The sequence below is a fragment of the Gopherus evgoodei genome, chromosome 8, assembly GCF_007399415.2.
Source record: "Gopherus evgoodei ecotype Sinaloan lineage chromosome 8, rGopEvg1_v1.p, whole genome shotgun sequence".
NCBI lineage: Eukaryota > Metazoa > Chordata > Testudines > Testudinidae > Gopherus > Gopherus evgoodei.
The window spans coordinates 22,123,126-22,148,028 of NC_044329.1; the positions used below are offsets into that span (position 1 = coordinate 22,123,126).

The 24,903-nt window shown below is 51.8% G+C and overlaps 1 protein-coding gene across 2 annotated transcripts in view; it reads left to right on the forward strand.

Moving 5' to 3' along the window:
• Positions 1–24,903, forward strand: part of AFAP1L1 (actin filament associated protein 1 like 1) — a 55,520-nt gene that overhangs the window by 19,631 nt on the left and 10,986 nt on the right. For both annotated transcript variants that reach the window (XM_030573211.1, XM_030573210.1), the window contains exons 2-12: positions 11,280–11,408; positions 14,249–14,332; positions 14,976–15,073; positions 15,465–15,576; positions 16,855–16,953; positions 17,758–17,969; positions 18,855–19,034; positions 20,530–20,625; positions 21,076–21,160; positions 21,674–21,826; positions 24,650–24,861. In XM_030573211.1, the coding sequence (XP_030429071.1) occupies positions 11,280–11,408; positions 14,249–14,332; positions 14,976–15,073; positions 15,465–15,576; positions 16,855–16,953; positions 17,758–17,969; positions 18,855–19,034; positions 20,530–20,625; positions 21,076–21,160; positions 21,674–21,826; positions 24,650–24,861 (1,460 nt within the window). The remainder of the gene's footprint in view (positions 1–11,279; positions 11,409–14,248; positions 14,333–14,975; positions 15,074–15,464; positions 15,577–16,854; positions 16,954–17,757; positions 17,970–18,854; positions 19,035–20,529; positions 20,626–21,075; positions 21,161–21,673; positions 21,827–24,649; positions 24,862–24,903) is intronic.

Consider the following 24,903-nt stretch of genomic DNA (forward strand, 5'->3'; position numbering starts at 1 on the left):
GGGCGCTGCCACTATTCCATCCTACACCCACCTGCTCCCAGGGGCCTCTCAGCCCAGCAGGGCTCCAGGTAACTATGTCTGGGGTTAAACACAAGCAGTTGCAAGTTAGTGAAGTCCCTGAAGAAACAAACAGGTAAGAGCCATTCATTAAAGCCAGATGGGGGGGGGGGCAGGAGCCCCCTATAGATGCCTCATCAGCTAGGCTACTGCTCTGTGGTGAGGGTGTGGGGTATCCTGTTTGGCTGCATTCACCTGCTCAGACCCTCTGGCCAGCTTTGATGTGGAGTTCAGTTTCTCCTCTGGGGAGCAGGGAGGCCCTTTGATGTCTTAGCTGTTTCTGTTCCAGGGCTCTGTGGTTTCAGGGCTATGGCTGATTGAGCCCCCAAGGCCAGAATTGTTTGTTGATACAAATGCTTTCAAGGGAGAGCATGAGACACCCAGCCACTCAGAACGTTAAACCCCCCAGAACACCAGGCCATTTGGAAAGCCCTGCACAGCCCCTTCCTCTGTGCTCTGGTTCCCAGGGGGCCTCTGGCCTGAGTCTTCAATTTCTTGGGCAAAGAGAAATCTCGAAGTGGATTTACTTACCTCACTTCTTTAATCTCCATGAGGGAGTGCAGTCAGGACTGGGCTGCCAACCTCCAGGGAGCACTGAACGCTTGCCACTTGGCTTTTTTGCTCTGCTCTCAATTGTCCAGCTCTTTTGTTTGTTCTGCTGTTTTGGGGAGATGGGGCTGAAAATGTTTTCTGCCCTGCTGGCAAAACAGCTAACACCACTTCTGACCACGATCTACCAGTCGGAAAGATTCTTGGATGCTCTTTCCTAGTCTATCACTGGTCCGCTGTGCAACTGTAAGCAACTCATGTGATTTGTTCTGTGCCTCGGTTGCCACGTGTGCAAAATCGGTATAAAAATACTTGCCTACTTTGACAGGTTTGTAGAAGGATGAATTAATGTCTGTACAGAGCTTTGGCTCCTATGATGGATGGTGCTAGAGAAGGGCAATCTATTACAATCTGTTTAACAAAAGTAGATCTCTAACTGGTGGTATTTATCTGGAAGCTGTTTCCATCCTGCCATTGAGTAATTTGCCTCTGGATGACAATCTAGTCACTTGGGCTTCGGTGCTGGGAGGTGGGACTCTGAACTATGCTAATGCAAAGTCCATTTCTGCTAAAACTGGCATCCCTTCTTCTTCCCTCTACTCCCTCCAGTGCTCCAAGTCTTACTGGCTGGAGAGGACTTGTCCATGGCTGAGTGGCGCACAGCAATATTGTAGGCACCTACCTAGGATTTATACTCTGCTCAGATACAAATTGATGAGCCATTATGAGAGCAGAAGGGAACCCTTTAAAGGGAACAGGGTTTGCAGGTGTGTGGGGTGAAGTGAATGGCTACCCTGGGTTTCCTTAGCATTAATAGAGCTGTATGGGTCAGTGCTGGTGCCTTCCAGAAATAGGGGAGGAAAAGGATTTGAGTGCTCACTATGGCCAGGGGACTTGGTAGAAGCCTCATCTCATTGGCTGTTTTAGACTGGAGAACATAGTGCAGGGAGCAATCCTGCATCGCTGGCAGACTCCCCTAATATCTCAGATTTCCCTGCCTTAACTGGGACATCCCTTGATGCCTCTTTCCTTTAGTAGCATGCCATATCCTACCCTGTTTTCCCCTGTATTGTGGCTGTACCCTCTGAGGAATAGGAAGGTCCTGGTGAAAGGCATTGCCTCGGCATTTCCCTGCTACCGTGCACCACCCCACTGTAAAATGGGAAGGTGGAGGTGAAGATGGGACTCCCCACTATTAGTGGGGGTTGGTTACCTGCCTAGCACCCCAAACTCTAGCAAAAGCAGCTGGCAAAATGGAGGGAAGGGGAGCCTCTGGAGAGCCAAGCCTCAGACAATCTCCTCTCTCATTTCCTGCAGCCACCACGTTAACCTTATCTGGGCTGGGAGCCTAACGAGGTCGGAAATTAATTCCTTCCCCTCCTCCGCTCCCCCGGGCAGACTCGGCTCAGCGATTCACATGTCCCCGACTGGGATCACAGGCCTCTTTGATTGGCTTTTTTCCCCCTTCAATTTGTATTTCGGTGTGCGTTAACAAGGGAGACAGGAGGGGACAGCTCAGCCGAGGGGAAACAAAGGAGCCCTCAGTGCCGGTCTGGATCCTAGCTTCATGCCCCCCAACTCCAGAGCCATCCGTCAAGGCGGCATTGGATGAGCTCACCAGCTTGCAATGCTGTGTTACAGGCCTTGCTTATCGGGGCTCTCGCCTCTTCTGCAGACACTGCTTGTAGTTTGTGTAAGTGCTGGGGTCTTCTGACCCTTCGCCGTTTACCACATCACGCCTGCTTTGTGACTATTAATAGACCAGCCACTTGCCCCTTCGCCCTCAGTCAGGAGCTGGTGGCTGTGACTCAGGCTGGCAAGAGGACAGGGCCTAGCCTCCACCACAGACTGAGGTCTAGCACCTGCTATGGGTGGCTAGTCTGGGCTTGCAAAGGTTCTGGACAAAAGTCCCACTTGTTAGTGGCCTGTTTGCATGGGAGGAGGGCGTTTCTTAGTGCCCTCGGGCATTGCTTTTTTTCCTTAACCACCACAGTCAGCTTTAGAAGTATGGCTATGGGGGACATACAGGTCATTCTGCAGTAGGGGAACCCAGAGGAGTTGATGCTCCTGGGCTGCATTGTTCCCCTTCCTTAAGGCTGGTTTTACCCCAGCCGGGGTGGAATGTGGGGGATGATGTGGGCTTGGTCAGGTGAACAGTGAATTTCGTGTCTCTGGGTGATTTTTTAACTTAGCTCGTCAATGTCACATTAGCTGGGTGACCCCGTTAATAACTAACAGTGGCTGACAGCAGAGGTATTGGCTGTCTGAGTGTCCCTTTTTTTCAGCAGTGCTGTTAGCTCACAGCGCGAGTGACAGGATCAGCGACTGGAAGGAGGGATTGGGAAGGCTAGAAGTGGAAGGGAAGAGGACTCTAGCTGGGGAGGCCATGTAGATGGGCTCTTGACAGCAAACTTCTTGTCCATGTGGGGGAGTGGGAGGTAGGGGTGTGTGTGTGTGTGTGTGTGTGTGATCTGCTCCCTATACTGGCCTGGACTTAATTTCCCTGGCTGCCACCAAAGCCTATGTGCCAAAAGACAAGTGGGCACGATGGACAGGTGATCCCAGAGACTTCATTCAACCCTTGTGCCTCACCAGCTTGTCACCCCTCCTGAGCTATGGAGGGATGGCATCCCTCTTCCCCCAAGGGGTGATTCGCTTTCTTGGCCTATGGAACATCCTTGTATTTCTGGATGGTGGTGGTTGTGTTTGTTGGTTCAGTGTCCTGATGGGATATTCCAGTGTAGACTTCAAGGGGTTGTGAAGAGATTGTCCCCCTGGGAGGCACCCCTTCCCCCGCATCATCCACAGGTTCCTGGAGAATGAGGACAATGAAAGGTTGATTGAGTGGCAGCTGAGCACTGTCCCTGCCTGTTATACTGTCTGACCTCATTCACCCCTACCCCAACTTCTGTGCTTGAAGAACTCCATTTATTTTGTTGGTGGAGTTTGGAGCTTGGGTTGCCAACCCTCCAGGATTAAAGAACCTTTCATTAAAGATGAATATGTCATATGATGAAACCTCCAGGAATACATCCAACCAAAATTGGCAACTCTAACCCTGGGCACGCTGAGTCTTGTGGCGCTGGAGCTGTTAGCAGGGGAGGGGGTTTCCTGCAGTAGCTTGACACTCTAAGCAGGCTGGTCCTGTGTCTCTGTTCTTTCCCACTCAGGAGCTCAGCTGTGTTATAGTGCACAGGAGCCCTGGTCTCTCTCAGCTAAGTGTCGCACACTTCCTTCTCCCATCACAGCCCAGCTGGGTGGGGCCTGCTCCCAAGCCTTGTTTAAGCTTTCTGGAGAGGGGTGGAGGTCTGATTCCCAGCCTCACATGGTCCGGAGCCTAGCGATAGAGCAGGGTGTCTGCAACCCCCCTGCACATAGACTGATGGGGAAAGAGGCACCGACAGATCCATCTCGGCCAAGGTGCTAAGGAGTTAATGTCTAGCTTGGCTCTGGTGAGGGAGAAGGAAACAGAAGGTTTGTGGAGATAGAAGTGCATCAGCTGAGGAGGCAGGAAGAGGCTTGTGAGGGCCGTATCCTGCCTGCATCCTGGACAGGCAGTGACCTGGGTTAGAAACCTGCTCCCAGAAACCAGAGTTGTGGGGGCTTCAGGTCCAGCCAGAGAGGTGGGGAGAGAGTAGGGGGAACCTGGGTGTGTCTGGGCCCATCTCTACCAGATTCAGAGGCCGCATCAGCTCTGGGCCTGCAGAATCACCACCCCCAAATGAACAAAACTCCCGTCAGGCCCCCCAAAAACAGACTCTGAAAATGTTGGGTTCTTATCTTTGGTTCATAGCCTCTAGAACTCACATTTTCCAGCTGTTCTCTGCAATCCTGAGGCCTAGATATTGGCTCACTTTAAAAAGAAAGCTGGGATTCTCACCTAGTCCTCTGGCACCAAGAGCTGGGGCTCTGAGAAACCCCCCAAACATTGAGAGACAGTCGTACAGAGTTGGCAATGCTGGACCATAGCTGTGTTCTCTACATCTTGGCTGGGCTGCCTGCTTAGCGTTGCTGCTCCCTAAAGCCATGGGCTGACCCCAGGGGGCTGCTTCATAAGACTGCAGAAGTGGGAGCATGTCAAGGCCACAAGAATGACCATGGAACCAGAGGACTTCTGCCTGTCAGTCCATTTATCAAAGCAGCCATGTTTAAAGGCTGGTGAACCCATGAGTCATGGACAGACTCCATCTAAGACCAGAGCAACTTTGGAAATAAATCTGGAAGAAGCCAATGTCTCTTGCCATGTCTGGGAGTAGCAGCTGGATGGGCTTCTCTATAGGGTCCTTCCCTCTTGAGCTGGGCCACCACTGCCCCCTGCTTATTGCTTCATTCTCCATCCTTCCTCAGAAGCAGAGCCTCGCAGGGAGAGAGACATAACCTGCCGGAACATGAGCTGGAGACGCCCTTGCCCAGCAGCTGAACAATGACGAGCTCGCAAGGCCCCATCTATATCTCCTGGGATGTAAAGGGGGTTGGAACAGCCCCTGGGGGAATTTTCCCCCCTTCCATGCAGAGCTTCTCTACCTGATCCTGCGCCATCTCCCTCCGGCTCTGGCAATGGCAGAGGGTTGTGCTGGGGGCAGGCGTGTGAGTGGCCGGAGCACCTAGAGCCCACTGTGTAAGGCTGCTGTAAGTGAGACCAGCTCTGGAGGCAGTGCTGTGGCCCCTAGTTCAGCCTGGAGCCTGAGCTTCTTAGGGTGGCTTAAAGCCATTTTTGCCCTACCTGGCCTAGGCTGAACTCCTGAGAAGCCGGCCTAGACTCTGTCCGCAAGTGCTTATACACAAGCATCCCTCTGAGCTCTGTTGAAATGCAGCTGCTTCTGGGATGGAAGGTGGCAGGTGCCATCAGCCATAAAGCAGCACCACACCAAGCGAAGGAGACTCTTGTCTTGAAGCTGCAGCAAAGCAGTTTTCCATGGAAGCTGCAGGGGGAATTCAGACACTGTAGAGAGCTGTCTGAATTGGCATTTGGACAGGACGTGGGCTTTGCCCCCAACTATTGCAAGATGCCCACAGGTCTTTAATGAACATTAGCAATCAGGACCCTTATTTTCCAATGCCTCATGTAGCACAGCACCCCCTCACACCATGCAGGAGCATTGCCTTGATACTCACCCTGTAGGAGGCAGAGCACCCCCACTAACCTCAAGAGGAGCGAGCAGCTCCAAGCAAGCACCTCCTTAACGCAGATGCACGGTGTTGTGGCAGGTCACGCTGCCAGTCCTGTTTTTAAAAAAAAAAACAAAACAAAAAAACCCTCACCATTTCCCTGCCCCCCTTCCCCCCCCCCCGGGCCATGTGGCTTCCATTACGAATGGCAATGAGAGGCCTGTGTGGTTTGGGGGTTGCTGTGCAGGCATCCCAATCTAGGGGGTAGCACCCTCCCCTCAGGTGCCGGATCACTCGCCTCCCACGCGCCATAGAACTGAAGCTTTGTTCTGGTGGGGCTGGTGCATGCACATGCTATATATCTCAACCCTCCACCCAGTTCCACTCATCAGCACATTATAATCCCCCTGTGGTCAGCCCCAGGAACTTGCCTCCCACCACTCTGGCTGCAGAGACCTGGAGCCCGCTGTGAACCGTGTCATGCTTGGATTTTGCTGACTCGCAGTACATGCAATTCTCAGAACAGGGTCTGGCTGTTTGTACTGATGCAGGGGTTGCCAAAGAAATCCTGCAGCAGCGGGGTTCGCTGGGCATTCCCTGGCCCCCTGAACTGGGATTCACAAATCTGTCTTCCAAACTTGCTGGTAGTCCTGGAATGAGGGAAGGGATATCCTGGATCCCTTCAGAGCCTGACTCTGGGTTGGCACTCACCACTGGTGCACTCAATACACTCACCTCATGTGGTGACCAGCTGGCAGGGATTGCTGTTGGGTCCCCAGGACCCATGATGAAATCAAAGGAGAACCTGGGTTTGAGTATAGTTTTATTCTTGTTCTGTTCCCACTCCCGACCTCCCACAGGCAAGACAAGAACTGGGTGTGCTGGGGAGGGTAACAGCAGCTGAGAAACTCATCCCACCAGTGGCAGATTAGTTCAGGGGTATCTTGTTGCTGTGCTGATACACTGATTCTCTGCGGGAAGGGCTGAGCTGAAGGTAGTTTGGAGAGAGAAGGTTCCCACAGCGGGGCAGGGTCCCGAGTCGGGGGGCTTGCTGAGCTGTTTGAAATCAGCAGGGAGCTCTTGACTTTGCAGAGAGCAGCATTCCCCTCAGAGCACGCTGCAGTGACTAGGGAGTGCAAGTCCTTTCTCCTCTCCACCTTCCCCTCCTCAGTGCTTCCCCTGGGGATCTTGGCTCATGCTGGGCCTGTTTGTGTGTTTTTTGTTTTTCTTTTCACTGCCTGTTCTTTACCATCAGGTAACTATGGGGCAAGGAGGTCCTATGACTTACACTAATGTCTACACAGAGAATGAGTGGCTGGCTCAGCTGCAATTCTCCCACTGGGTCCTCAGCTTTCCCCTTCCTCCCCCACCCCATGCCAACACTTTCCTGTCCTCCCAGATTTGCTGGCAACAGGTGATTGCTCAGACATGCCTAAGGAAAGACTCTATCTCTGGCTTCTGAGGTTTCTTCCCTTTGCTGTTCTCTAGCTGCAGGTTTTTCCTGTCCCTGGTTCTCTGCATCTGACTTGCCTTCTGTCTCTCAAAGACCTGCCTTTTCTTGAAAGTGTCAAAGCCTCTGCTGTGCCGTAATTAGCAATGGGCAAACCTTAAAGGTTAATTTAGATCTAAGCTGGCCCCCAGAAGTTCAGGTGCATTTCCAGACCACCTCAGAATCCCCTGAGTCTGCAAAATTGGGCTGGAGATCTTGTGTGAGGCTTGCACGTGAGCTTTCCAGTGAGATGCTGCTTCCGTTTGGGCCAGAAGTACAGCAAGGATAGCCCAGTCATGCAGCAGTTCTGCACTTGGTCCCACTAGGACCTGGGACAGCGTGAAAATGAAAAATAATGGAACAAAGTAGAGGGGCAAACTTTAACTCTCAGCAGCTCAGTTCAGGCTGGGTGTGATGTTTGAGGCCTTTCTGGATCTTGTCTACCCCAGCGCTCATGTCCCTAATCCAACAAGCCTAAACCTGCACTCCCTATGCAGGCCAAAACCATGGATGGTAGCTCTGTGCTGGGGAGGGAGAAGCAAGTCTGATCAGCGTCCGGGATACTTGGAGAGTGTGCAGTGCAACCCAACATAGCAGAAGGAGAAAAGCTATGAAAGCGGCAGGATGTGTTTTCTAGTATACGCTGTAGTATATATGGCTAGTATGGGTAATGTCTGCCTTGGGGTGCACGGACATGGAAACTTGATGAGGAATTGGGTGAACAGCTATGTGATGCACACCTGCTTATTGGAATGTTGTTCGCTGTCTAGATTCTTGTATCCCCTTTCCCCACCTCCACCTCTACATAACTCAGCGCATTATCTGAGCAGGTCCCAAGTCCCTCAAAGCAGAAATAATGACGATGTCTCTTTCCAGCCTGTAGGGGAGACAGAAGGAAAGCAGAGAGAGAGTGTGTGAGAGGAGGAAAGCTAAGTTGAAGAAATGAGTCTTGCATTCAGTTGTGGAAGTGGTTAGTTCTGTGGTCATTCTTGCACTTTGTGGCCAGGAGTTCCATAGTCCAAATCCAGCTCTGCCTCTTGGACAAGTCTGAGGGCCAACAGAGTCATTGTTCCAGAGGAACATTACTGCCATTGGCGGCTAAGGTCATGGGCAGAGAGGCAATCTCTTGGGTAGTTGGGCCAATTCCATGGAGAGCTTTGGATAACAGAACAGAGACCTGGAACTGGGCTCTGGGCTCCATGGGGAGCCAGTGTCAGGAGCATGTTCATGCCAATCTGTTTTGCTAAACGGACAGGCTGCCATGTTTTGTTCCAGTTGGAATCCCTTTTGGGCCCTAGTGCTTTGTTCCATTTAATTACTGAAACTCATAGCTAGGAAGTCATGACTGCATAGATCAAGGTAGCCAGGCTCATTTCTTGTAGGAGGGGTTTCAATCTTCTCATCAGGTGCAGACAGAAGTGGGCCCATTTCATTACATGGTTATTTGGGTATCCAGTAACTCTGAGCAATGTAGTGACTTACCAGTCTGAGGGCAGAGGCCCTCAAAAGAGGGGGATGTTCTAGGCTTGCTATGCCTAAGATTTAAAGGTACAGTGTTAGCTGGCACTTTTTCACACATTCAGTGAGTACGTCTACACCACCAGTGAAGGCGTGATTGTAGCACAGGGAGGCATTGACACTAGTGTGGGCATCTAGCTAGCTAGTACAACCAATAGGAGTAGTATAGATGTGGTGGCACAGGCCTCAGCATGGGCTCACAACCTGAGTATTTACCTCAGATCCCCAGCGAGCTTGTACTTGTGGCAGCACGGACTTCAGCACAGGATAGCATCTTCCCTGCTATTGGTGCTAGCTAAGTTGAAGGGTGTACTTGAAGGCACGACTAGCATGGACATTTGCTGTGCACGCATACCCAAACATGGGATGGAAACAGGGCAGTGTAGAATTCTAATGTGTCGTCTGTCTCCACTAGACCATGCTACTAACACCTTCTAACAGTGTCGTCTTTAAATCCTTGCCAAGACAAACCTAGAGTGGAGGCAAGTTCTGTGGAGCAGTTTTCGTTTGTTTTGATCTAGCTAGTATCTCCACCCCACTCCACCCAATATTGCCTAGGATTCACTTTAGCCAACCGTTCTTCACCCAGCTGCTGACTTTGGCCAGGCATGAAGAAAATTAGGCGATGGTGCAGTTCCCATTTGACACAAAGACTATAGAGCTGAGTGTCTTCTGTGTGCTGCTGGCACTTGAGTCTATGCTGCATTGTCAGCTTTTCTGGAGGCCTCCTGGAGGTATTCCATAATACTGTGAGCCCCTTGGGGCAAGGTTTGTCTGTCTGTACAGTAGGTGACACAATGGGGCACCACCCTGGCTGGGACCATTAGGCTCTATGGTCATATGGATGATAAATAATAGACAAGGGCAGTGTATTATATGCCTATCAGAAGTTGAGGAATGCCCTGCTGAGCTATTTGAATAGTGATCTGATAGGCCAGCGAGCTCAGCAGGTGGCCAGCTGTCTCCTGGCAGTGACACAAGGTCAGAAGAGTCTGTATTTGTGTGTTTGCACTGTCCAAGAGGTGTCTGGACAGGAGAGCAGCCACTCTCCGGATGACAAAGGCTGCTCTGTACAATGTCACCCTCGCCCTTCAGCCCCTCTTATCTCTCTCTCTCCCTCTCTCTCTGCTCTGTAGCAGCAGCTTGATTTTTAACACCTCTGACAATACCAGCTGGCCTTTGCTGCATTCCACGCAGGGGTGTGAAAAAACTGCAGGAGCCCAGAGGCAACTTGAAGGGTCTCTGGCCAGCCAGTCTTGTTGAAGCAGAAGCCACAAAGCAAAAGGGGCTCCTAAACCAGTTTAAAATAACATCAATCATGTGTAATTCTTTGAAGCAGCCCCTCTCTGCACCAAAGTGGGGAGGTGCAGAAGGCTAGGCCTGCAAAGTCCTTGGGAAGCTGTTTTCCTTCCAAAACACCATGTTCTCATGCTCTTCCTCTGAAAATGGCTGCCAGTGCCCAAGAGGTACCTTACAGTAACAGTGCTGTGTCCATGTCTGACAGAAGGGAGAAAAAAAGTATAAGGAAGGTAATTCCCAGCTTTGCAGGGAGGGAGGCTATTTAAAAAACCATGAAGGGAATTGAAGATCGGGTCAAGGAATAGGGGGAAATAACATCCTCGACACCATCCTTATTGGCACCATCCTTATTGGCAGCAGGGCGCTCAGTCTCAAGGCTTGGGTTGTGTCTACATTGCCACTTTCAGCGCTAAAACTTTAGTCCTTCAGGGGTGTGAAAAAACAATCCCCTGAGCGACAAAAGTTTTAGCACTGAAAACCGCCAGTTTAAACAACGCCTTATCGCTGATAGCTACACTGCTGGCAATAAAGCTGCCACTGCTCATTCGCGGTGGTTATTTTATCACTGGGAGAGCTCTCTCTCCCCTGGTGATCAAGCATGACTACACTGCCCATGTCACAGTGCTGCTGCAGCCACACTGTGACATGGGCAGTGTAGACATACCCTTAAAGTGTCTCTGCTCACTCATCTTCCCCTCTGCTTGTAAATACACGATGTGTTTAACTTCTAGGTTAAGTGCGTTTAGTTTACCTGAGACTATTTTATCTGATGTCCCCTTTGACCCCAAACCTGGGGGGGGGGATGTTGTCTGAAGAATGGACCCTGGCTCAAACCAGTATGTGACTAACCTCCCCCCCCATGGGGGTCATAGTGGGTTCCCAAAAGCAGTGAGCAGAGTCCCCTGCCTGCAAGTGATGATTGGATGCCCTCTTGCAGCGTGGGCTGGAAAGGGAGTTATTGTTTCTCTAGCTCCCTCATAGGCTTTGCTGTATCTCTGTCCAAACACTCAGTAGGTGGTGGGGTGTGTTTTAGTATTTGTATTGCCAGAGCACCTAGGAGCCCCAGTCATGGACCAGGGCCCCATCCTGCTAGGCACTGTACAAACTCAGAACATAAACAGCTTCTGCCCCCAAGCTGCTTTTTCCTAGTTCCCCTCCAGCCTCTGTAGTAGCCCAAACCCCTCGGCTTGGATCGTTTTTTGTTCTCTCCTCCCCAAGCTGGCTCCCTGACTCCTGTTCTCTCTGCTGCTTTCCCCAGTGCTGGACCAGCTCCTCCCGGAGCTCAGCTTGCTGCTCAAGTTGCTGGATCATGAGTACCTGAGCGCTACCACCATGGAGAAGAAACTGGCCGTCTCCACTATCCTGCAGAAGCTGCAGCCCCCTGCAGGTCAGTAAGCTCTCCTTGCCCCTACTCTACACCTCCTCGCTCCACTTCTCCCCCCCACTTCTCTCCAGAACTGCCCTGAGGCCTAACTGGCTTTACAAAGGACGCTCTGCCTCCACTTGGGAGCAGGGGGCGGTGTCATGCCTCTAGTCTGCTCAGGCCTGGTCTGTGCAGCACGCTTGCTTTTACAGCTTTTAAGTTTGGGAGGATGCCCTGGGTGGAAAAGCCTAGTTCTTTACCCCTGGTGCTCTGGGGTAAAGCCTGCCCATAGGCTGCAGGAGTGAGGGCCTGGGAACTGTCTGTCTCCTGGGGGATTCACAGCTCTGTCCGTGGAGCTGAGGAGAAGAGCTTGTCTCAGCCAAGGACTGTCCGTGGCAAACAGACATTGTGGTCTTCTGGCTGTGGGCAGAGGGAGATTGTAGTTCAGGACTGGACTCTTCTGCAGCAGCCAGGGAATTTGGAGTAACAACCGTCATGGGCAGCCATAGAAACTGCCTTTTTTCCTTCATCCAGTGCAGTGAATATAAAATGGGGATACAGGAAACTGAAGTGAGGCATGAACGAACTAGTACTGGCTGCTCTCTAGCTCATTCAGCCAGGAAGGTGGAACACCCAGCCCTTGGATCTCCCTCTCCCTAGAGAGTCATTTATTGCTTGGCTGCATATCAGACCCCTTTATTGATGAGGCGCATGACTCCCTCTGGTGGTTTTTTCATGCAAAGAAAAAGTCCTCCAGTTGACCTTGAGTAGCAGAGATACCGGCATGAAACAATAGCTGGCAAGAGCCCACTGCTCTACCCTTTTGATTTATTCAAGCCTTCTGGATACCAACAAACTCTCTGTATTTATTACTGTTCCACCTGCCATGCGATGGGAGCTGCAGGCACTCTGGGATGGAAAGTTCTCTGGTTTCAATGCGATGTGTCTCTGTGTCCTCCGCTGAAGCGCTTGCTCATATCGTCCTTTGGCGCTGCTCCTTGGCAAACCCTGGCAGATCCCTGCCACAGCAGGACCCCCATGAGACCTCTTTTCCCCTTTCTCCAGCTGTCAGACGTCAGAGTTACACAGCACGTGTACATCAGGCCATCTGGCACACTGCTGCGCACGGACACCGGCAGCTCCTGTGCAAACAGGCCCAGCCCAGGGAAGGGAATTGTTGTGACTGGGCTGGAATTGCTCTGCATTTCCTGTGGAAACACTCATTCCCACTGGCCTTCCTGCTGGCAGTTTCTGCTGAGAGGGGATTTCCATAACAGGCTTCACACCTGGAGGGCCACCTCCTCCCCATGGCACCACGCAGAGTGAAAATATCTCCATGGGACCCTTGGAAATGACCCTCCATGGGATGGAGAGGTGTAGATTTTCCCCTCGGCTTCCTTATCCTTGCTCTGTGTCATCTGTGCACTCCCACTTCTCCGCCAGCCACCTCCCTGCTGTTCTCCCCTCCCTTGGGCTGCTGCCCTTGGGAACCAGGTGTCCTCATGGGGGTGCTGCAGCTGAGCATGCATGGCCTGATTAGCTGGGCTGGCTGCCTCTAGGGCTGCAGTGGTCTCTTGGGTTACTACTGCTGGGGAGCTGGGCCTGTGCCCATTTGATGAGTGGGGTCCGACAAAGAGTTGTGTATCTTGACTTTAGCAAAGCTTTTGATACAGTATCCCACAGTATTCTTGACAGCAAGTTAAAGAAGTATGGATTGGATGAATGGACTATTAGGTGGATAGAAAGCTGGCTAGATTGTCGGGCTCAATGAGTAGTGATCAACAGCTCAATGTCTAGTTGGCAGCAGGTATCAAGCGGAGTGCGCCATGGGTCGGCTGGGGATGGGTTTTCTTCAACATCTTCATTAATGTGGATGATGGGATGGATTGCACCCTTAGCAAGTTTGCTGCAAGAAACTAGGGGGAGAGGTAGATACGCTGGAGGGTAGGGATTGGGTCCAGAGTGACCTAGACAAATTGGAGGATTGGGCCAAAAGAAATCTGAGGTTCAACAAGAAGTGCAGAGTCTTGCACTTACGATGGAAGAATCCCATGCACTGCTACAGGCTGGGGACTGACTGGTTAAGCAGCAGTTCTGCAAAAAAGGATCTGGGGATTACAGTGGATGAGAAGCTGGATAGGAGTCGGTAGTGTGCCCTTGTTGCACAGAAGGCTAATGGCATATTGGGCTGCATTAGTAGGAGCATTGCCAGCAGATCGAGGGAAGTGAATATTTCCCTCTATTTGGCACTGTTGAGGCCAGATCTGGAGTATTGTGTCCAGGTTTGGGCCCCACACTACAGAAAGGATGTGGACAAATTGGAGAGAGTCCAGCGGAGAGCAACAAAAATCAGAGGGCTGGGGCGAATGACTTTTGAGGAGAGGCTGAGGGAACTGGGCTTATTTAGTTTGAGAAGAGAAGAGCGAGGTGGGATTTGTTAGCAGCCTTCAACTACCTGAAGGAGGGGGTTCCAAAGAGGATGGAGCTCGGCTGTTCTCAATGATGGCAGATGACGGAACAAGGAGCAATGGTCTTGAATTGTAGTGTGGAAGGTCTAGGTTGGATATTAGGAAATATCCTAATATCCTAACCTGGAATGGGTTACCTAAGGAGGTAGTGGAATCTCCATCCTTAGAGGTTTTTAAGGTCAGGCTTGACAAAGCCCTGGCTGGGATGATTTAGTTGGGGTTGGTCCTGCTTTGAGTGGGGGTTAGGACTAGATGACCACCTGAGGTGTTCTCCAACCCTAATCTTCTATTATTCTAATAGTTCCCTGTACTGGCCATGCCATCCTGCCCTGTCCATGAAGTCAGAAGGTGACTTTGCTCCTCCCCAGCAGTGGTAATGTCCTTTCTCCTTTCCAGGGAAGACTCTGGACTACATGTACGTGAACACAGCAGCCCTGCAGAACAGCACCAGCTTTGTGGAGTCCCTCTTTGAAGAGTTTGGTATGTACAGCTCAGCCAGCTCATCACCGGTCTGGAGATCCCTCCAAACCTTGCTGGCCATGCAGCTGAACTACTGTGACTCTCTAGCTATTGCTCCAGCCTACAAGGCTGAGAGCTCAACTCCCACAATCCCGGCAGAGGGCCAACTACCTCAGCACTGGGAGTGAAGCCCTATCCTTTAGATGACCTGTTACTCAAGGGCTCTAGTCCCTCTTTGTTGGTTACCCAGGTGACTGCTCCCAGGACAGGGATGGAAAGAGCAGGTTCCCACTAACCTTGGTGTAGTGGGAGCATTCCCAGCATGAATAAAACCAAATCCACTGCCCAAAGTGGGGGATGACCCCATTGCTGTGCCTATAGAAACCCCATAGCTTGTTCCACTTGGGAAGATGATGTGGTGTGAAGCCCATGAAAGCTTATGCCCAAATAAATTTGTTAGTCTGTAAGGTGCCACAAGGACTCCTTGTTCATTTTGGACCATAAATGACATTCTTGTGATAACAGGCTAATTCTGGTGTGGGCTGGGGGTGGTCAGTGTGTGTGGCACTGAGAAAGAGAGAGGCCTTCCCTGAAGGTCTGTCTGAGCAGCCCTGTTCCAGGCATCATTGATTGGCTTAGCATCTCTTCTCTAACCCCGCTCCAGACTGTGACCTGCGAGATCTCCAGGATATGCAGGAGGATGATGGGGACACCAGCGAGGGCATTGGCTTGGAGCTCACAAGGAGCCATCCATCTAAAAACGTGAGTCCAGCCACCTCAAAATCTCCATGCCCACAGGTCCTTGGGGCCCTGTCACAGTCACGTGGTAGTGAAAGGACAAGAATTGGAGGCATTTGGATTGAAACGTGACGATGGCTGGGCTGGGGCTTCTCAAGCCACAGTCCCTGTCTGCTCTGAGGGGGTGGAAGCAGACCGCAAAAGGGGAGGGTCTGGGCTCTGGGTTTGATAACCTCTTGGATGGGGAGAGACACACGCAGATCCAGGAGGCTGAGGAGGAGACTTGTTACCCTTCTCTTGCTGTTATGGGAACAGCTTTTGTTAATGGGCGCCCCTTGGACACCTTGTAACTCAGCCTCCTCCTGTTTCTTCACTGTAATTCACACTGGTTGGTGTCTGTCTCTCTCCTTTGTAGGCTCCCAGGGACCCTCCTCCACCACTTCCCACAACCCCCCCACCTGAAGATTACTACGAGGAGGCCCTGCCTCTGGGCCCAGGCAAGGCCCCTGAGTACATCATCTCCCGCAGTGAGTCTGACCCTAGTAAACAGGAAGCACCTGTGGGGAGGGGACTGGAGAACACCCAGCAGGCTGGCCCCTGGCATGTCTGTACAGAGCCTGGCATGGGAGCCAATCAAAACCAGGAGCCCTTGCCAGCGTCCCACAGGAGGCTGACCCTCACTGGCTTGTCTTGGGGAAAGCAGTGACCTGGGGTGGGGGCAATGGCACTCCTGTCCCTGCTGCCTTCCCATCCCCACATGGTGGTAGTACTGAGGGCTGTTTGCACCCACCCTGCTGGAAATGCCTCAGTCAGGACTCAGTGACCAGGAATGTTGAGATCCTGATGCAAGACAATCTCTCCCACAGCTGGCCTACTGGCTTTAGGGCAGGGAGAGGGGGTGACTAAGGAGCAGCAGGTTCAGTAGGAGCTGGATTTTATCTGTGTCAAATCCTGGTCTCTCTGAGGCCTTTGGAATGAACAAAGCCCCAATCCTGGCTCCTGCTGTGGGCAGTGAGTGAAAGGGATCTTTCACCCGGTAGCAACACCTGCTAGCCCCTTTGGGAGTTACATTACTGGGCTCCCAAGGAGCTCCTATCCAGGGCCTGATGTGGGGCAGCTTCCCTAGCACCCTTGGGCAGGGGCTCCAAGGCCCGCCCCCACCCCCCAAGGGAAAGAAAAGATTTCCCCAGAGTGGGAGGTTTTTTGCTTTATGTTCTCTCAGGTGTAGGATTCAGCCCCTCAAATGCTCCCTCCTCTCCCAGCTGCTGATCTTGATTCCTGTATGAAGGGCAGCCTGGGGTTGGGGGGCACTCCTAGGCCCTGTATGTGAAGTGGGAGTGTGTGCTGAGCCTCCCTGGGAATGGCTGTGACCTTGGAGGAATGTCAGGAAAGGAGCAGGGTGCTTTTCCCAAACCATGTCACTTGGCAGCCGATCTCCTTCCTCCTGTGGGCGGGACTGTCCGGTGGCCCCTGGAGAGCTGGCAGAGGAGGGAAAGGAGGTTTTCTGCTGCTGAGGCTTTTTCAGATTAGTCACAGCCATTCCCTTCCCTTCTCCCACCACTTTGTGCTTCCGTCCAGCTATAACTGCACCTGTGTCTAATACGTTACACTTGACCTTGCTGCTGAGTTGGAGCTGGTGCTGGCAGCTGTGGGAGCTCCAAGCTGTGGCATGACTTGCTTCAGTGCAGCCTTCTGATGGGGCCTTGTCGTTGGTGTCTGTGCCATGCACGTGCCCTGCTAACATCCCAGGCCCTGTGCAGGGGTCTCCTTCAACACAAATCTCACACCCTTTGCTCTCTCTGCAGATAGCTCCAGCCCCGCCAACTCAATCGAGGATGGCTACTATGAGGACGCAGACAGCAACTACCCTGTTACCAGGATGAATGGGGAGCAGAAAAACTCCTGTAGGTACCAGGGCAAAGGCTTTTCAAGACAGGTGCCTAACCAGGGCGAAAGAGCCAAAGGAGATGAGCCATCAGCCTGATGGACAGGGGTGGGATGGGGAATCCTACACAGAGCCAAAGGGTACCTAGGAGTCTGCGTGGACCACAACCCTGTGGTAACCATCAATGGTAGTTCTGTGGCCTTCAAGGCAAGAATTGCTCCTGGTGTTGAGAGCAAAGAGAGCCAGGGTCTGTTAGTTTCTGGCAGTTTATAACCAGGTATAAGAGGTTATACTGCTGCTCTGGGAGCCCTTGACTTTAGTTAAAATAACCATGCAATGAAAACAAAGACAGCAGGCCGAGAAAAGCTTCAGCTGCCTGGGCAAAGAGCTGCATCCTGGAGTATCCCTTGGAGGTCAGTAGTCCCTGAGCAATTCAGACATGTACACTGATCTTACACAGGCTGGTCAGCAAACAGTCAGGCCTCTTGCATGTCCTAGTCAGTGCTTTCTCCACGAGCGTCTCTCCGTCTAAGAAGAAGGTTTGTCACACATAAGTGGTCACTTAGAGCCCTGCATGCTTTGCATATTCCATAAAGAGAAATGCCAGTGCAAATTGGAAAGGAGCTGGAGGAAACTGGAAATTTTAGCGTTGAACTGCTGCTGTTCCAGAGTTTAATTTCCCTCCCCCTGCCCCACACACACTCAAGACACTGCTAGGAGAAGATGATCCTCCAGGCTGAAGTCCCACTCCACGTGCAGGGCATTGGAGCTCCGTTGTCAGGAGCATCTTGGGGTGACTGGGAGGGTCTCTGCTTCCTTCCAGACAATGACTCTGATGCGATGAGCAGCTCCTATGAGTCATACGATGAAGAGGAGGAGGATGGGAAGGGCCAGCGGCTGACACACCAATGGCCGTCAGAGGAAGCTTCTATGAACCTGGTGAAGGACTGCAGGATTTGTGCCTTCCTGTTGCGTAAGAAGCGCTTTGGGCAGTGGGCCAAGCAGCTGACAGTCATCAAGGACAACAAACTCCTGGTGAGACTTCAGCTTCCTGAGTGCAGGGGGACCCAGGATACAGGAAGTCTTTGGGGAGATCTAGAGTCTGAGATCCTAAGCTGGAGAAACGGGGATCCTCCTGTGTATAGAGTGCAAGTGAGCCAAGAGCACCAAAGGATGTGCAGCAGCTTTGCTAATCTCTGCTTACAAATGGACTAACCATGCATGTTCAGTGAATTGTTGGAGTAAATGAAAGGCCATGTCTTCCATGGGGCTGTGAGCAGGGCTGAGACTGCCTTTCATTTCAGACATGCATCTGAGGAAGTGGGTATTCACCCACGAAAGCTCATGCTCCAAAACGTCTGTTAGTCTATAAGGTGCCACAGGATTCTTTGCTGCTTTCATTTCAGTGTTGCTATCTAATCCATACCTGCTGTGCAGAATAACAGCACCTCGGAAGCACTTACACCACGAGGCCCACAGTCCAGGTCTCTGCCCAGAAGCCATCAGGGTTCACCCTGTATATTTATCACTAGAAAAATTAATGCAAGCATCATGGGTAAAGTCATCATGCAGGTCAGTTACCTTGGAGATAGTGTGGCCCAGAGGGTAGGGTACAGGACTCTGTTCCTGTTTCTGGGAAGGGTGTGTTGTCTAGTGGTGCAAGCAGGGACTTCGGGGTGCTTGTCCTGGCCCCTTCAGTGACTTTGACTTCCCTATGGCCTCCTCTGTAAAATGAGGCTAATGATACTGTGCCACCACTGTGAATTGCTATGAGGTCACTAGATGAAGCCCCATGTAAGGGCAGATAGAGCTTCAGCAGGGATACTCCCCTTTGTGCTAGCACGGTCGTTCTCGGCAGCCTGGCAGGAGATGCAGGCAGGCCTCGACTCCGCAGGAAACAATTGTCTCTTCTTCTTTTAGTGCTACAAAAGCTCCAAGGACCGGCAGCCGCACCTGGAGGTGCCCCTGAGCGCCTGCAGCGTCAACTATGTGCCCAAGGATGGGCGCCGCAAGAAGCATGAGCTGCGTTTCTCTCTGCCAGGGGCCGAGGCTCTGGTGCTGGCAGTGCAGAGCAAAGAGCAGGCTGAGGAGTGGCTGAAGGTACCTCTTACTGCAGCTTATGCCTTTCTCCCTCGCCCACACCACTGGCCACACAGGCTTCCTCCCCCTACAAAATCCAGCCTTTCCCCATTTGACCAGCCTTTGTCCTTCTGGTGGAACCTCCTCCTTGTTCTGGTGCCATCTCAGTACATGGCCCAGCTCCTGTGATTCCTGTCTGACATAAGTGGGTAGGCAGGTTATCTGCCTTCATGGGAAAGGCCTAGCTTCCAGTGCTGCCTTATCTCTGAAGGGAAGGAGATTTTCCACCCATCTTTTATCATCCCTGCCAGACTGGGACACCAGCTGTGGGGCGAGCTACCAGGCCCAGGGAGCCCCGGCCCCTTTCCGCTCCCCGTGTGATAGGCTGGAGTCCCATGGGCAAAGGAAGAGGGGAGCTGTTTGTTTACCCTCCCCTTCCTTTTTCCTGCCTTTGTCCTGCCAGTGGGAGGCCGTGTAGCTTAGAAACTGTTCGGTGAAGTTACCGGATCTGCCTCTGAGTGGGCAGTGTGTAAAGGCCTGAAACAGGAGTGCATTTAAATAGCACCACCTCACACTTGGGGAGCATGAGCCCCTGCCCACCCCAATCTGCTGATGTGGGGGATTTCACTGCTGAGAGATTGGGACATCAACCCTGTCTCATTACACTGGACTCCAGGTCTTCTGGTGCTGTCAGATCCACCCTACTCAGCCTGGCTACTGCATGTGCTTTGGTTAAGGGCCACATGGGGGAGGAGGAGGGATGGGAGCACTTCTCCTGGGCTGAACCTGTGTGGACATTAGCAAGAAGTTCTGGTCACCCACATTATGATTGTAGCAGCTTTTCATCACCCCTCTTCTTTTGCTGGCTGGCAGGGATGGGACACGGGAAGGCTGAAGTAGTGCAGGGTGGGTTGTCCTCATGCTGTGTCCCTCCTGACCGGCATCTCCCCAGAGAGCCTAGGCTCACCACAACCTCACGGGAAGGATGGTCAAGGCCCTAGTCAAGAGACACAGACTCAGTTCCCTGCTCTGCTGCAGCCTTCTGGCAATCAGTACATAAAAGATTGTGGTGCTCAGATCCCATCTATGGTGATGGGGTTGGATAGGTAACTTGGGCAAAACCCCTGTAGGAGATTGTCAAAGCTTCCCAAATCAGCTAGCTGGAACCTAAGGGGCCTTTGTGGCTGTAGTCCGAGTCCTTGTTAAATGTCCCTGAACCTTTTTAACGGCCAAACTATTTACTATCTCAAAACAGGACTTTGTGGAGGGAGTTTTAAGTAGACCCTGCTCCAAAGGGAGCTTTCAGGGTGCAACGTGCTACTTTGTCCCCTCTGGAAGGCAGCAGGGAACTGGATCAGTCGTTCCAGGAAGAGAGAGTTCAGAAATAGCTATGGCAAAATGCTGTTTGCTGTGGTCGGGTCAAGCAGTGTGGTCAGAGCTCCTTTGTTACTGGGATAACAACTGGGGGCTCAGTCGCTCCCAATGGGGCCTGGTGCTGAGTGGTCTGTCCCCACAGGTAATAAAGGAAGGGAGCAGTGCCAGTGGAGGAGGAACAGGTGTGACTGAAGCTCCTACATCCCCTGTGCTACATTGCAAGATGGACCTTGACAAGGTGTCTCTCCCCTGCCAGTGCGGGTGGCTGGGGGTTAGTGATACATAGCAGAATGGAACCATGACTAAACTCAAGAATCAGGCAGCTGAAGGCTGGGTTCTACAAGATCAGCCTTGCTCCCATTGTTTGCATGGCCCTTCTGTGGCATGCCCTATGATAGCAGAAGGGGACCCCCTCCAATGGGCAACAAAGAGCCAAAACCACCTCCCCAGCCAGCCCTGGAATGGAGATGGGGGTTGCTCTAGGGGAGTGGGGCATATGCCCTTTACTGTCCCCCTGCCTAGGGTGGGGCTATCAGGAGCTAGGCTGGACCTGACCACAGAACTCCGGTCGGGGATGGTCATTCAATGCAGCGTTGTTGTGGTTAAAAGCCATGGGGACCCATATGGGGGGAGGAAGGGATGGAGAGAGGAACTGCACTGAAATGGATGCCTGCCCTCCTCCCCACAGAGTTTATCACAAGACAAACAGACGTCTGACTCGGACAGTGTGGCAGCAGGAGAGAACTGCACCCCCGTGAGCCGAAAGGAGCACGGTGAGAGCCCCAGCCCTGCTCTGACCATTGTGTGCCCATGGGCTGGCACTGCTAGGGGGAGGGTCCACTCCACTGCAGGAAGCATCCTCATCACCTCTCTGAAGCTGTCTCAATAAGCTGCTGGGAGGTGGGAAGGGGGCACCCACGCCTGCTGGTACAGCTTCCTCTCACTGCAGTGGGGCCCTGCTGCATGTGATGGGGTTCAGGCCATGCCACAGAGGAATATTTGCAGCCTCTGCCTGCATCTGCCCCTGGCTCCATGCACCAGTTCTCAGAAGTGCAACAGTTGCTGGGGGTGAGGATGTCCTGCTCTTTCCCCATTGGTGTATCTCTTCACTCTCTGCCCTCCTCTCCCTGCCACTGTCTGACACCTGAAACCCCTTCCTGCTCTCATTGCAAATCCCAGCCTGAGAGATGGTACTAAAGTGACCTCTTTGCTTTGGCCAGCCTTGAGGGGGAGGGAGGGGTGGTTTGCCATTTACTTCTGAGCTGAGTTCTTCTCCCTGTTCCCAGGGAAAGGCAAGAAGAGTGGCTTGGCTGAACTGAAGGGCTCAGTGAGCCGGGCAGCCGGGAGGAAAATCACCAGGATCATCAGCTTCTCCAAAAAGAAGCCATCCTCTGAGGACACGCAGACGTCCTCCACTGAGGAGGACTTCCCCTGCTGTGGTTCGTACCTACGGCTCTGGGGCGATGGGAGCAAGAAGGGGTTTTTCTGGGTCTAGGTGGATGTTGTTCCTAGGGGACTTTGTGCCAGGTGTAATTTGTGCCACAAGGCCTTTCTCTTGCCTATCGGACAGACCACCCAGTAGTGGGATGGGAACACCATCCAAGACACAGGGAATTTCACTGTTTCCTCGGAATTCCACCCATTGCTCACTAGCCCTGTGACAGCATCAGGGGCTCTGCCATAACATGGAAAAGGATTTCTTGCTACAAGCAAGTAGCCTGGGATTGACCTCCTCCATCCCTTTTACACTTACACACAAGTGCGCGCGCACACACACACACACATGCATGTGGTGTGTGTGTGTGTGTCTGTGTCTCTCTCTCCCTCCTTTTCTAGCTCAGTGTCCCCAGCCCGTGATTGCAGGACCAGACTGTTGCACCCAGGGCAAACCACTCCGGGGACACCTCTGGGGAGGCACTGGGGACCACACAGCTGTCAGGTGCTCTCTGTGTTAAGTGCCAGGTGAACAGGGTGATTTGGTTTTCTCTTCTAAGCTAGAGCGGTAGACCTAAAGCCTGCAAGTTACATAAACAATTGGAACAAGTTTGTAAACCCCGAGAGGAGAGGAAAGATCTAAGGAACAGACAGCATGGATTTGTCAAGGACAAATCATGCCAAACCAACTTAATTTGTCAGGGTTACTGGTTTAGTGTAGGGGGAGAAGCAGTAGATGTGATATGTCTTAATTGAGTTAGGCTTTTGACACAGACCACATTTCCCTAGTTTGCTTATTAGAATGTCATGTGGACTAACTGAAATTTCTAGAAGGTAGGAGCACAGCTGTTTGAAAGACAATAGTCATTTAGAGTAGTTATCAGTGGCCTGCTATCAAATTGGGAGGGTGTATCTAGTGGGGTTCCACGGGGCTCAGTCCTGGGTTTACTAATGATGTGGATAATGAAGTGGGGAATATGCTTATAAAATGTGTCAATAACACCAAGCTGGGTGGGGTTGCAAGCACTTCGGAGGCCAGGATTAGAATTCAAAACAACCTTGACAAATTGAAGAATTGGTCTGAAATCAGCGAGATGAAATTGAATAAAGACAAGTGCAACCTACTTCACTTAGGAAGGAAAAATCAAATGCACAGCCACAAAAGGGGAAATTAACTGGCTAGATGGTAGCACTGCAGATCTGAGGGTTGTCGTGGACCACAAATTGAGTTGACAATGTAATGCAGTTGCAAAAAAGGCTATAATTATTCTGGGGTTTATTAACAGTGGAGGAAGTCCAGAGGAGAATAACAAATGAGAAAAGATTTAGAAAACCTGACCTATGAGGAAAGATTAAAAATACTAGCATGTTTAGTCTTGAGAAAAGAGGATTAAGGAGGGACCTAATAACAGTCTCCAAATATTGTTAATGGCTGTTTATAAACCGGGTGGTAATCAGTCACTCACCATATCCACTGAAGGTAGGACAAGAAATAATTGCCTTCTCTGCAGCAAGGGCTATTTTGGTTAGATATTAAGAAACTTTCTAACTATAAAGGTAGTTAAGCTCTAGAATAGATTTCCAGGAGAGGTTGTGGAATCCCTGTCACTGGAGGCTTTCAAGAACAGGTGGGCCACACACCTGTCAGGGATGATCAAGGTTTATGTGGTCATGCCTCTGTGCATGCCTCTGTGACTTTCCAAGGTCACTTCCAGCCCTATGATTCTATGAGTTTAGTAAGTTGCTCAAAATGCCCTTTGAGACAAGAAAATCAATGAAGCTCCATATGTCTGTCTGAGAGACTCATACTGGCCCCCATTCCCATAACACCCAAGTGCATCACAATCTTGAATGTAGCTATCCTTGCTACACCTCTGGGAGATGGGGAAGTGCTCTTATCCCATGGGGAACTGAGGCACAGAGACTGAGTGATCGTTCACACAGGCAGTCTGTGGTGGAGCTGGAAATGGACTCCAGGTCTCTCTAGTCCCAGGCTAATGCCCTAACTGCTGGACCTCATGAATCTTGCCCCCAAAACAGTGGGGATGAGCATGGTAACTTCGTAAGACTTCTGCATCTACAGTTTCTGTGGACAAATCCTAATGTCCTTACTTGAGCAAACATCCCGTTGATTTCAGCAGAGATTTTGTAGAGTATGAACTTACTAAAGACCAAGCTGCACTTGGGCCTTTGATTTGGAGTTCTGAAGTTCCAAGGGGTAGATCTGCTGGTCTCCAGAGAGAGGGTCCTGCCCCTGTTGAGTGCTTCCACTGCCAGAAAAATGTGGGGGAACAAGGCCTACCCAGAGGTAGGGAGATCGGCAGTGATTCTCTGACAGGTCTGGATGTATCTTGGTAGGAAACAGCAGAGTAGCATTTCAGACTCTCTGGTTATGTCTATACAGCAGTTAGACACCCATGGCTGGCCTGCGCCAGCTGACTCGGGTGCCTGGGGCTTGGGTTGCAGGCCTGTTTAACTGTGGTCTACATGTCCAGGCTTGGGCTGGAGCCCCAGTTCTAGGACCCTAGGAGGTGAGAGGGTCCCAGTGCAGCCTGAGTCCGAATGTCTACACTGCAATTAAACATCCTCTTAGCCTGAGCCCTATGAATCTGAGTCAGTTGGCACAGGCCAGCCGCGAGTGTCTAATTCGTGTAGACAGACCCACTGACTAAAGTAGGGCGAGACAAGACAACCTTTTGGACCCTCCTGCCCAGCCCAGATTGGCTTTCGCTTTCCACCTTTCCTTTAGCATCATGCTTGTTAGGGATTATCAGCTGGACCTAATGAACCGAGACTCTCTTCCCTTTGGGAACTGGCTCTCCCTGCAGGTTACCTGAATGTCCTGGTTAACCAGTGCTGGAAGGAGCGTTGGTGTTGCTTGAAAGGCCACACCCTCTATTTCCACAAGGACCGCTCCGACTTGCGGACGCATGTGAATGCCATCGTCCTGCGTGGCTGTGAGGTGGTGCCAGGCCTGGGCCCTAAACACCCACTTGCTTTTCGCATCCTTCGCAGTGGGCAGGAGGTTTCTGCCTTGGAGGTGAGTGTTTCATTCTTGGCAGCTCCGAGTGAGGGATGTGGC